Source organism: Chaetodon auriga, chromosome 6, assembly GCF_051107435.1.
Source record: "Chaetodon auriga isolate fChaAug3 chromosome 6, fChaAug3.hap1, whole genome shotgun sequence".
Taxonomy (NCBI): domain Eukaryota; kingdom Metazoa; phylum Chordata; class Actinopteri; order Chaetodontiformes; family Chaetodontidae; genus Chaetodon; species Chaetodon auriga.
The window spans coordinates 726,192-739,612 of record NC_135079.1 but is presented as its reverse complement, the minus strand read 5'-3'; the positions used below and the strand labels follow the sequence as shown (position 1 = coordinate 739,612).

Here is a 13,421-nt window from a genome sequence, read left to right as displayed (position 1 = left end):
AGCAGGTCCGGCCTTCATCATCAAAAACTCTCCTCATTTTCAACTTCTAGAATAACGAAGGAGGAGTCATTGACCTGAACTCAGACCCCTGTAACAGCAGAAAGTGTTTTCAACGAGACATTGAACACATCAGTGCTGATGAACAGCAGCCAACAGGGTCCAAAACCAAACCACCGAGTTCAGTCTGTTCAGTGAACAGACGTTCAACTAAACCACATTTGCTCACTAAAGCTTTTAAAACAGGCGAAACAAAAGCAGAAAACCTGACTCAGAACCTCAGTCTCTTTATTTTGGTCCTCGCTGCTGGACTGAAGTCTGTTTGACACGCAGGTGAATCTTTTGTAAAAGAGAGCGGCCGTTTCCTTCCCCGGTCAAACGTGTCTTTTCTGGAACGTTTGGTTCACGTTACACTTTCTTAATCTTTACAGCTCCTGATGCAGAACTATGGAAGAAAAAGGAGCCATGGTGTCTCTGCACAGCCCCGCTGTGTTCCTCAGTGTCTGCAGGCAGAGTGAAGCAGCTTAAATGAAGAAGGAGCGTTTGGACAAAGGCCTCCTGCAGCTTCAGACAGCAGCTGGACGCAGACAGTCGCTCCTCTGTCTGCAGCGTCTGTCACACCCTGGGACGGATACATGACGAGCGTCCGTCCCACCAAACCCCTGCAGAGAAAAGCCCGTTTTTCTCTGTCATCATATTCACAGTCAGTGGTTTTCTGCTGTGCCCAGATTCCACACGACCGATTGTTTAACAGGATTATTTCAAGTTTAAGTTACGTTTTTTATCTGTTTATTGATTTTTCAGGTTCAGTTCAATTTTCTGTACGTTCAGCACAAACTCAGCCTGAAGTCTGACTTCTCATTTTGTCCATTTAATACAGGAAAAAAAGACAAATATTCAGATCTTTAGTGATAATCACTTAAAATATTATTATCCAACAGTTGTTAGAATATTCTTTCACTTTTTATACACAAGTACAGAAAATATGAATAATTGAAGGTTTTATTCCTGCAGACAAAGACTGAACAGATACACAGCAAAGTACAGGAAAAACACAGCGAGAGAAGTGAAGCCTCGTGAAACGTGTTTGTGGGAGGGAGAGCGAGCGTGAGGCACATTTGAAGGTTAGGACTGTGGCGTCAGTGCATGCCGCTGCTGCCTCTGAGGCGTCTGCACATCCAAAAACACTCACATGCCAAACCCACGTCAGAGAGCAGGACGAGCATCGCAGTGTAGAAATACTCTGCTACTAACAAAACTACTGCATTCAAGGTTTTACTCAAGTACATGTACAAAAGTATCTGCATTAAAATACACTTAAAGTACCAAAAGTGAAAGTGAGACCGGTCGTGACCCAGAACGAGCCATTCAGGATGATGTGTGACATGACTGAAGTCACTGATGCATTCACCACTTCATCACTTTGATCATCCGCGTAACTATGGACACATACGTCACCCAGTGACAGCATGTGTAGTGACAACAGTAATGGACCAATCAGCTCCCTGCACTCCCTGAACAGACGTCGTGTTTCTCAGACACATCATTGATTCGCTGAAGTCAATGAATGAAGGACAGCTGGCTAACGTTAGCTGTTAGCTTACCCAGCTCGCCTGTGGTTGGTTGACTGTTGGGGCTGAAACAGCTCAAGACAAACTTACATCATTTCATTTTCATGTCGTCAAAAAAAGCTTCACCATCATGGAATAAATAAGTTCACGCTGGCGTCTCAGTCCAGGAAGCAGCCGCCATTTTAACGCTGAGCTCTGCACGGATCCTGTCGATGAGCGTCCGTTAGCATGCTTGCTAACGGTAGCTAGGTGTTATGAGTCCAGCCAAACTTTGATCAGGTCAAACGCCCTAAACCAAAGAACACCACAGAAATTCTCTAATGTAAAAAAGCAGATAATAAACTTTATTGTACGCATAAACCAAACGACAGTCTGATGAAATCCATGTTTCGTTCATTCAGCTCCGCCGACGGCTTGAGAGAACTCAGATATTGATGAGGCAGCTCGTCTAAGTGTTACGAACAGATTTACAAACCTTGTGCTTTTCTAATCATATTGATTAGCTCATCGATCTTAGTTCCTGAGACGCTGACTTTGGCGTTTGACAGCAGGTCATGTGGACAGGCTTCGCATCAGAGCACCAGCTCAGCTCAGTCTGAAGCCAAGCGATCGAAGAGCAAACTTATTTTCACTGGATTTAATCGTTTCCGACCTCAGCAGGGTTACACTATCGTTCCGCTTGTATGAGTTTATTCAGAAAATTCACACCATAAAAAAAAATGTTGTTAGGACGAAAAAAGACGCGCACACACACTCACACACGCGTCGATGACAGGCAGCATACACACCCAGAGTACTACAGCCATAATAACAGGCTCAGTGAGGCAGAGGCCAAGTGATTGTTGGAGGAGGCGGAGGAGGGGGAGGAGAAGGAGGAGGAGGAGGAGGAGGACGTTTGGCCAGACAGGGAGTCTTTGTGGTCCGCTGGACAAAGAGCCGTTCTCCGTGGACTCACAGGGTCACAGTGGAACACATCGGACACCAAACCCAGCCGGACCCTCTGCTGCTCCAGCCTGACATCGTCTTCGTCTTCTTCGTCTTCGTCTTCTTCTTCTTCTTCTTCTTCTTCTTCTTCTTCTTCTTCTTCTGCTTTTTCTCGTCGCCTGCAGGGAGACGACATGAAGCGCTGCCGCGGACTCTTCCTGCTGCTCTGTTTAGGGATGTTTCACTCAGGTGAGTGAAGCAGGACACCTCACACACCTCACACACCTCTTAGCCTCACACACCTCACACACCTCTTAGCCTCACACACCTCACACACCCCACACACCTCACACACTGACACCTCACACACCTCACACACTGACACCTCACACACCTCACGCACCTCTTAGCCTCACACACCTCACACACCCCACACACCTCACACACTGACACCTCACACACCTCACACACTGACACCTCACACACCTCACGCACCTCTTAGCCTCACACACCTCACACACCCCACACACCTCACACACTGACACCTCACACACCTCACACACCTCTTAGCCTCACACACCTCACACACCTCACACACCTCACACACCTCACACACCTCTTAGCCTCACACACCTCACACACCTCACACACCTCACACACCTCTTAGCCTCACACACCTCACACACCTCACACACTGACACCTCACACACCTCACACACCTCACACACCTCACACACTGACACCTCACACACCTCACACACCTCACACACCTCACACACTGAGGCAGAGATGAGTCAGTCAGTCGTGCACACAGTGAAACTGTCAGAGCTCATAGTTTATTTCTACTGTGTTTATTTTGAGGAAGGTGAAAGGAGGAAAAAACGCACTGAAAACCAAAACAAACTGACAAAACAAACTTCGGATTAATTATTGACCCAAAGTTTAAACCCCTGTCAGCCTGATCCAGAGAACTGCTGCCGTGTATTAACATGTACTTTTACTTATGGAACCTTGGATCTTCAACCTCTGTTGACCTTTGTGATGTTCAGTAACCAGGAGCTGTGTTCTTCACGGTTCGGAATAACTTCATCTGACTCATTCTTCTTTCCACTGGGAGAAAACTCAGATTTTGAACATGTTCTGAGTCTAAACGTCTCGGAGTTTGACTGACAGAGTTTCTGAAGGACTGCTGAACCAGAAGGTGGCAGCATCGAGAAAGTGACGCTGAAGAAATGATGGATGTTGCACCATCGCGTGAGGTTGATTGAAGATAACAAAGTGCTTTCACTGCCCCCCCGATGAGTGTCTCAGTCGTCTGAAGCAGCACTTAAATAATTAGCAGCACTCTGAGTTCAGAAGCTTTACCATCAGCTCAGCACTCAGCATGTTTTCACTGACATTTGATCTTTATGGATGTTATTAAAGCAGCATTATGTCCATAAAGAGAGAGATCTCAGAGCAGGCAGCTTACACATCATCAGTGTTTGATAGGAGGAGTAATGGCTGCAGGACTCGAATGGACTCCACGTTATGAGCTTCAGACGATCAACACGCTGTCACAGAGCTCATGTTTGTTAATGTAGCTGTTATTTTACATACAAACAGGTTATGAATGACAGTTTAGTACAACACAGGTGTGAAAACACAAAGTTGAGCTTGGTCTGAGAAGTGAAGCTTGATGATAAATTCAGCCGTAAACACTTTGTTTGCTCATATCTGCTTCCAACATTATTAGAATGCGAAAAGAAATCATGTGAATAAACTATTAGACCTTCAAACATTCTTAGACAAGCTAAACAGGCAAACACTTTTCATGACAGTGTGGTGTAGTCACCGCCGTCTCCCCGGTCAGCCAATCACAGTTAGCCAGTTAGCTCCTGTTGATTCGAGTGATTGGAAGGAACGGTGGAAGTGCTGCTGTGAATGAACAGACACAGAAACTAACTTTTCTTTCCATTTCCATTTCACTGCTAACTCGTTAGCCTAGCTAGCTGGCTAACTAGCTTGACCAGCACATAAGCCTGGTTTATAACTCAGCATCAAGCAGATAGTGAGCTCCACAGCCTGTCCCTGAGGACAGAGCTGGTCTCAGGTGAGGCCACAGGTGGACAGTGGACAGGTGGACCAGGCTGCAGTGGTTTGTTTCTGTCAGTGTTTTCATGCTCTTTCCAGTGTTAATACTTGTACAAGCCTGAATTCAAGCAGCTACTCAAAGGAAGTGTCGCTTTCAACATCAAACGTAGTATTACTGCATTACTTAGTGATGACGAGAACATCACACCTGAAAGAGTTTCATTCAGTGTGACGGTGATGGTCACTGTTGATCTGTGTCAACTCTGGATGAGCTCCATGAAGTAAACTCTTCTTCTTCTTCTTCTTCTTCTTCTTCTTCTTCTTCTTCTTCTTCTCCTCCTCCTCCCTCTCCTTCTCCTTCTTCTTTTTCTCCTCCTCCCTCTCCTTGTCCTTCTTCTTCTCCTCCTCCTCCTCCTCCTCCTCCTCCTTCTTCTTCTTCTTCTTCTCTCTCCTTGTCCTTCTTCTTCTTGTTGTTCTTCTTCTCCTCCTCCCTCTCCTTGTCCTTCTTCTTCTCCTCCTCCTCCTCCTCCTCCTCCTCCTTCTTCTTCTTCTTCTTCTCTCTCCTTGTCCTTCTTCTTCTTCTTGTTCTTCTTCTCCTCCTCCCTCTCCTTGTCCTTCTTCTTCTTCTTCTCCTTCTTCTCCTCCTCCCTCTCCTTCTCCTTGTCCTTCTTCTCCTCCTCCCTCTCCTTCTCCTCCTCCCTCTCCTTCTCCTTGTCCTTGTCCTCCTTCTCCTCCTCCCTCTCCTTGTCCTTCTTCTTCTCCTCCCTCTCCTTGTCCTTGTCCTTCTTCTTCTTCTTCTTCTTCTCCTCCCTCTCCTTGTCCTTCTTCTTCTCCTCCCTCTCCTTGCCCTTGTCCTTCTTCTCCTCCCTCTCCTTGTCCTTGTCCTTCTTCTTCTTCTCCTTCTTCTTCTTCTCCTCCCTCTCCTTGCCCTTGTCCTTCTTCTTCTCCTTCTCCTTCTTCTTCTACTTTTTCTTCTTCTTCTTCCTCTCCTCCTCCCTCTCCTTCTCCTTGTCCTTCTTCTCCTCCTCCCTCTCCTTCTCCTCCTCCCTCTCCCTCTCCTTCTCCTTGTCCTCCTTCTCCTCCTCCCTCTCCTTCTCCTCCTCCCTCTCCCTCTCCTTCTCCTTGTCCTCCTTCTCCTCCTCCCTCTCCTTCTCCTCCTCCCTCTCCCTCTCCTTGTCCTTCTTCTCCTTCTTCTTCTTCTCCTCCCTCTCCTTGCCCTTGTCCTTCTTCTTCTCCTTCTCCTTCTTCTTCTTCTTCTTCCTCTCCTCCTCCCTCTCCTTGCCCTTGTCCTTCTTCTTCTCCTTCTCCTTCTTCTTCTTCTTCTTCTTCTTCCTCTCCTCCTCCCTCTCCTTCTCCTTGTCCTTCTTCTCCTCCTCCCTCTCCTTCTCCTCCTCCCTCTCCCTCTCCTTCTCCTTGTCCTCCTTCTCCTCCTCCCTCTCCCTCTCCTTCTCCTTGTCCTCCTTCTCCTCCTCCCTCTCCTTCTCCTCCTCCCTCTCCCTCTCCTTGTCCTTCTTCTCCTTCTTCTTCTTCTCCTCCCTCTCCTTGCCCTTGTCCTTCTTCTTCTCCTTCTCCTCCTCCCTCTCCTTCTCCTCCTCCCTCTCCCTCTCCTTCTCCTTGTCCTCCTTCTCCTCCTCCCTCTCCTTCTCCTCCTCCCTCTCCCTCTCCTTGTCCTTCTTCTCCTTCTTCTTCTTCTCCTCCCTCTCCTTGCCCTTGTCCTTCTTCTTCTCCTTCTCCTTCTTCTTCTTCTTCTTCCTCTCCTCCTCCCTCTCCTTGCCCTTGTCCTTCTTCTTCTCCTTCTCCTTCTTCTTCTTCTTCTTCTCTTCCTCTCCTCCTCCCTCTCCTTCTCCTCCTCCCTCTCCCTCTCCTTCTCCTTGTCCTTCTTCTCCTCCTCCCTCTCCTCCTCCTCCTCCCTCTCCCTCTCCGTGTCCTTCTTCTTCTTCAGCTTCTGGACTTCGTTGTTATAAGTGCTCTGACTACACTGGCCGCTGTGAGAACGTGCAGGAGTGCACGTATGAAGACTCTTGTATATCTCTGAGTGAAAGAGGTCAGTCTCACTTTGTCTACAGACGAATATTTTGTTTTGGAGTATAAATACTTTTACTCGACTAATGATTCTTTTCATTCTGGATGAATCTGCTGATTATTTTCTCCATCAGTCGATTGATTGTTTGGTTTGTGTGTGTGTGTGTGTGTGTGTGTGTGCGTTCCTCTCCAGGTGGGAAGACCATCCGTCAGTGTATCAGGTACACAGACTGCGATAACTCTCGTCTCACCCAGATGTTTCCGGCCATCTCCGGCTTCACTTATCGCTGCTGCAGCAGCAACCTCTGCAACTCCGGCATCACTGTTCCCACGGCGACGCCGGCCCTGGCGCTGGCGGCGTCCCTGCTGAGCGTGTGGTGGTGTCGGATGTAAATGCGTCCAGGTTACTGTAGTTTAGCGTTTCAGGTGTTCAGCTAAAATGAACTAAACAGTGTTTTCAGTCAGCTGTGGTACTTACAGGTTCTCAGGTCAACGAAGAATAACTTTTTCTCCTTGTTTGCTAATTTTCTATTTCATACTTTATTCCAATTTAACAATAAACACAAGAAAAAAGAGAATTCTTTGTTTTGTGGTGTTTTTACATCAGATTCATGTTCAGTTTTCGTCCTGGAAACGACTCCAGACCAGACCCTCTGAGCTCTGCAGCGTCTGATCATCCTCCATTATTCTGCTGTAATCTGCTACAATCCAGACTCTACAGGAGGATCTGTCATATCACCATAAGGACGTTGTTGATATTCAGATTAAAATAATCCTGGTGAAAACTGGAGCCGTGTCCGTGTCTGCAGCTCAGATCTGTTGCTGCTTTTTTGACAGAAGTTCTACAAACATTTGCTTTAATTGAATCAGTTTGAAGTCGACGTGTGTCTGTCATTATCTTGAAATGTGGATGTGGAGCACACGTTCCTTCCAGAAGAACCTCGACTGTTTGAAGCTGAAGATCTGTTGATGTGCACAGAATCACACGAAGAACACGGGTTTGACTGAGCAGCTGCTGAATGAACGTTCTGAGCGCTGACGTCTGATTCAGTGACGTCCGGGAGGTTTTTGGTCAAACTGACTTCCCTGATCATCACTGATGATCTGCTGCTTCAGCACAACACCAAATACAAAAAACAGATTTATTCAAACATCATAAATACACAGCAGCTTATAGACACGTTTCAGAGATCTAACAGGATTTAAATTAATATGTGGCTTACATAACGTACTGTATAACACATACAAACACTGGGCTTTATGTGAGTGCATCATGATTTGTCATAAAGAGGAGAAGGTCACTGAACACATCACACTCTAACTATAAGGAGGTTTGGAGCTTGAAGGCTGTTCAGATGATCTACAGGAAACAGTTTGTATGTTTACTCTTAATATCGTCCAAATAAAGCAAGTGAGGGAGCAGCTACAGCGTGAAAACACTCAGACAACAACAACAGCTCCAGGAAATGTTCTGTAGGCGCTAAAGTTTCACTGGCAGTGACGATCTAACATCACAGGATTCAGGACTCTGATCCGGACGGACGGCCGTCTTCATGCTGCTTCCTCTGCTCGGTGAAATAAAGGATGTGGAACGAAGTCTGTGACACGTCGGGGAGTTCAGCACTTAGCCAAAACCTCTCTGCGAGTCAGACGTTCAGATCGATAGCACTCTGATGTCTGTCAGTGGTTCTGCACACAGAAACCTGCACTCTGCTTTGGACGGACAGAGACAAGGACAGCCGAGCCATGTCTCTGCCGCATGTCCTCAGAGGTGGACAGGCACCTCTCCGGCTACCAGTCATGGAACATGTGGTGCGGAACATGTGGTGTGGAACAGGTATAGTGGATATGCAGTGTAGAACATGTGGTGTAGAACCATGTGGAACATGCACTGTGGAACATGTAGAATGGAACAAGAAGCATGGAACATGAGGTGTGGAACATTTAGGGTGGAACATGATGTTTGGAACATGTTGTGTGAAACATGCAGTGTGGAACATGTGGTGTGGAACATGTTGTGTGGAACATGTTGTGTGAAACATGCAGTGTGGAACATGTGGTGTGGAACATGTTGTGTGGAACATGTTGTGTGAAACATGCGGTGTGGAACATGTGGTGTGGAACATGTTGTGTGGAACATGCAGTGTGGAACATGTGGTGTGGAACATGTTGTGTGGAACATGATGTTTGGAACATGTTGTGTGAAACATGCAGTGTGGAACATGTGGTGTGGAACATGTTGTGTGGAACATGTTGTGTGAAACATGCAGTGTGGAACATGTGGTGTGGAACATGCGGGGTGGAACATGCAGTGTGGAACATGCGGTGTGGAACATGCGGGGTGGAACATGCCGTGTGGAACATGTTGTGTGGAACATGATGTTTGGAACATGTTGTGTGAAACATGCAGTGTGGAACATGTGGTGTGGAACATGTTGTGTGGAACATGTTGTGTGAAACATGCGGTGTGGAACATGTGGTGTGGAACATGCAGTGTGGAACATGTGGTGTGGAACATGCGGGGTGGAACATGCAGTGTGGAACATGTGGTGTGGAACATGCGGGGTGGAACATGCCGTGTGGAACATGTTGTGTGGAACATGATGTTTGGAACATGATGTTTGGAACATGCGGTGTGGAACATGCGGGGTGGAACATGCCGTGTGGAACATGTTGTGTGGAACATGTTGTGTGGAACATGATGTTTGGAACATGCGGTGTGGAACATGCGGGGTGGAACGTGTGGTGTGGAACCATGTGGGCACACCGTCTGCCTCCTGGTTTTCAGTCGCTCATCTCTCCCAGTCCGTCCTCGTCGATCTGTCGTCCAATCACTTCCAGCTGCACCTTCTTCTTCTGTCCTTTCTGCTCAGCCTCTTTCTCTGGTTTCTCTGATTGGGTGTACCAGGGCTGAGGGGCGGAGCCATCACATGCCCGGCCTCCTCTGCGGAAGCCTCCCCTGCCGGCTCGGACCAACCCCCAGCCCTGCAGGTGGGTGTCGGAGCCGCCCTCCTGGACTCCCCTGGTCTGGTCCAGCTCCTTGGCGCTGAGAGACGACATCCTGACAGGAACCGTGTTACCGAACTTGGAGTAGTCGACGCAGTAACGCCCGTCCTCCTCTGTCATGATAGAGACGAAGCGCCTCCCCCACAGGATCTCCTCAGGAATGTAGGAGGTCCGAGCCTGCATGGTGATCCCTGTTGTTTCCACCACACCTAAAACGAGAGAGAGGGACTTTCACTCGTATTGTAACGGTTTGCTTCCTGATCATCTCCATTGATACGTTTCCACTGACTCGTCCACGACCAGCCCGCCATCACCAGAAAAACAGGTCGACTGTGCAAGCAGCCGATTACCACCCAAATTTATGTTTATTGTTCGGCTGCGACCTCTAGTGGTTGTAGCAATTTTGACGGGAGCAAAGGAGAAAGTCAGGTGACGTAGTACAAAGAGCAAGAAAGTTTGCATGGAGGAAGGTGGAGTGGATGGACGGTCAAACAAACACACGCCTTTCATTCAGGAGACGACGTCTGTTGACTTATTTTAACTTGGATAACGTACAGCAACAGTACGAGGAACATATATTAAGTGGCCTTTTCCTAAAGCTAACCAAACTGGAAGGTCCGGTACACCTGTGGCTGGACTCTCCACTGGACACACATGTCGTTTTAGGGGTCGTTGGTCTATCCAGTCTTTAAGGTAAGAGGACATGTTGTCCACAGCAGGACGCTGCTTTGCTTCAGTGTCAGTCCTACTCTGTGTTTGTCCTTACTGAGGACGAGCTGACCACCATCTACTTCGGACTGACTGTGGAAGGTGCCTCATATGACCCCACTTCAAAAAACTATTCCTTTAAATCTTCTTCCACTTTATGATGAACTAAGACAAATTTCAATCATTCCATGTTAAATACATTTTTATTTTTGTGGATCCTTGTTGACAAGATCCAGGTCTACGTGGTTCCTGACCTTCCAGGATGACGATGATCTCCAGGTCCTCGGAGGCCAGCGATTGGGCGGAGAGCTCGTACAGAGGACTCCCTCTCTCCATGGTGTGGCTGATGATCAGAGGAGAAACCAGGAAGATGCCGTTACTCCTCAGAGGGTTCTCCACCTGGATGTCCAGCTGGGACACTGGGATCACCTCGCCCTCCGCCGTCACGGTCCGTCGGATCACCTGGAGGGAAAACTTCAGTCTTAACATCCACACTGAAATCTCAGTCTTTAACCAGCTTCAGTTCAGGTTGACTGAACCTGGTTTATCTGCATCCTGATGAATGTGCTTTGTTTCTAGTTCTGACATTCAGAGTTCCTGAAGAACGAGTTCAACATTTCAAGAAACATGCTGATTGTGTTCAGACTGACACCGCTCACATGTTTGTACGGTAAATATGAAGCTACACAGTTAGCTTAGCTTAGCGTAAAGACTGGAAACAGTGGGACACAGCTAGCGTGGCTCTGTCCACAATGGCTGTGTCCCACTGTTTGCATCTTTTTGTGGTAATATTTTATCTCACTAGTCATTTTTGTGCTTTGTTTGTTGTTGTTTTGTGTCTCTTTTACGTCTCTTCGTGGTCATGTTGTGTTCGTTAACGTCCCTGTGCCGTCTGGCCCATCTGAACAGCTGAGGTGTGCAGACGTCACCTGGAGCTGGACGGTGGCAGAGATGATCATACTTTTCCTCAGGTCTCCGACTCTGAACATGAAGGTCGGACGACCGTTTCGAGTAGAGATGACGGCGTTTCTGGAGAAGATGAGCGTCTCTGCTCGGCGGTTGGCCTGTGCCGTCTTCATGAAGACGCAGCCGAGCATCACGGCGTTGATGATCAGCCCCAGAATGTTCTGGACGATCAACACGGTGATGGCCAGGGGACACTCCTCCGTCACCATCCTGCCACCAAAACCGATGGTCACCTGCGGCAGACGGCACATCAGCGTTCACAGCAACCACAACAACCACGAACAGCTGCACCTGGATCGGTCAGCCGGACCAACCACAGCTCTCACCTGGACCTCAATGGAGAAGAGGAAGGCTGAGGTGAAGGAGTGGATGGCGGTGACGCAGGGGACGGGGCCGGGCTCGCCGTTTGGATCGCGAGGCTCCAGGTCTCCGTGGGCGAAGGCCAGGAGCCACCAGACCATAGCGAAGAGCATCCAGGAGCAGAGGAAGGCCGAGGTGAAGATGAGGAGGGAGTGCTGCCACTTCAGATCCACCATGGTGGTGAAAACATCCTGCAGGAACCGACCCTGAAACCCACGAAGAAGACAACAGGAAGTAAAACTGGGCCGTAAGGAAAGACGCGGACTTGTGTTTGTGGACTTTTCTTTAATTTTATCATCTTGGTTATTCAAAGATCTTCAGGACGGAGCAGGAATCGAACACGTGTCCTGTTTACCTTTGGTTTCATTGGCTGTGTTTACTTTGTGCGACTGTTCGGAGGCTGAACGCTGAACGTTTCTGATCTTTTATGTACGCGTCTTTCTCAGATGTTACGTAACTGTGATGCATCAGATGTTCCCATTCATGAACGTTTTAGAGCTTTTGAAGATCTATGAATGATGATGTCAGCACTGTTGATGACGATGATGATGGTGATGGTGATGAAGGAGCTCAGCACTTTGACCAGATGGTGAGTCACTCACAGAGAGTCGATCTGCAGCTGCAGCGACTACGAGAACAAGCTGTCAGCCGGAATGTTTGTTGTTTGTGTACCGTGAAATACTCGGTGATAATACTACATAGTACTACAGGAATACTCCCGCCATCTCTCCCCGGCGTACCTGCTCCCTGATGTTCTTGTGAGCCACGTTACAGGATCCGGTCTTCGTGATGAAGCGGGCTCTCTGAGATCTGGAGTGGCTGCGGTTCAGCTGGTTCTGGTCCTCCGCAAGACGGGTCAGCAGGAACCCGTCGGGCAGGAGGCCCTTCCTGGCCAACATGATGCTGAGCACACACACACACACACACACGCACGCACGCACACACACACACACACACACACACACACACACACACACACACACACACATGTTTCGTGTCATTAAACAGCAGCAGCTTCAGTCAGAACTCAGTTCAGAGGAGGTCAAACGCAAAAATCCACTGTGTTCCTGCTCAGGAGCAGAGACGAACCTGAACTCACCATGAACTGACCTGCTGCATTCAGGGCTCAGTGAACGAGCTGCGGCTGTTGTTCTTATTGTTGTTGTTGTTGTTGTTGTTGTTGTGTCTGAATTCAGACGGCGTGTATTAGAACAGCGGCTCCAACAGGAAACTGCTGCTCTAACGTTGAAGCTTCAGTTTGAACAGTTTAATAATTTCTCATAAAATACTTCTGATACTTGAAGTACCTTTTGTTGATAATACTTTTACTTCAGTAGGGCACTGAATGCAGGATTTTTACATGTAATGGCGTTTTTCTGCATTGTGGTATCGTTACTTTTACTGAAGGTATTGATCGATTATTGGCTCCAGAAGTCTTCATGTTTATCATCACATTTCTATTCAAAGCCCAGGCAGGATTATCAGGGCAGCTCTCAGGGTTAATGTCCTCACTGTTTGCTCACAATGATCATCAGCTGTTCTTCACACTGATTTTCTCTGAGCTCCTCGTGACGAACGTTCAGGTGAACGCAGGTAAGAAACAGTCACGTTACCTGTTCAGCAATTATCTGAAGTCTCCGTGGAAGCTTTGATTTCTGTCGACGTGAAACAAGACTCGGCCTCCATCCTTCATCCAACCCAAACACAGAACCACTGACAAGTTAAAGCGCCACACAGGGTAGAGCTTCCGGTCAACACCTTCAAAATAAAATACTAACGCGCCCTTTTCCCCTC

The 13,421-nt window shown here is 48.0% G+C and overlaps 2 protein-coding genes across 2 annotated transcripts; one reads left to right on the top strand and one right to left on the bottom strand.

The window, feature by feature from the left end:
- Window positions 1-1,152: 1,152 nt before the first annotated feature.
- Window positions 1,153-7,139, top strand: cd59b (CD59 molecule (CD59 blood group) b). The gene is made up of 3 exons (XM_076732388.1): window positions 1,153-2,741; window positions 6,508-6,609; window positions 6,781-7,139. Exons 1-3 carry the CDS (start codon window positions 2,687-2,689, stop codon window positions 6,978-6,980), a joined length of 357 nt encoding a protein of 118 aa, XP_076588503.1. The 5' UTR covers window positions 1,153-2,686; the 3' UTR covers window positions 6,981-7,139.
- Window positions 7,140-7,715: 576 nt separating this feature from the next.
- On the bottom strand, window positions 7,716-13,354 carry kcnj11l (potassium inwardly rectifying channel subfamily J member 11, like). Its single transcript, XM_076732387.1, has 6 exons — window positions 13,241-13,354; window positions 12,368-12,530; window positions 11,594-11,833; window positions 11,231-11,500; window positions 10,556-10,763; window positions 7,716-9,802 (listed from the first exon to the last, which is right to left on the bottom strand). The coding sequence occupies exons 2-6, from the start codon at window positions 12,524-12,526 to the stop codon at window positions 9,372-9,374; spliced, it is 1,308 nt and encodes a 435-aa protein (XP_076588502.1). The 5' UTR covers window positions 12,527-12,530; window positions 13,241-13,354; the 3' UTR covers window positions 7,716-9,371.
- Between the last annotated feature and the right edge of the window lie 67 nt (window positions 13,355-13,421).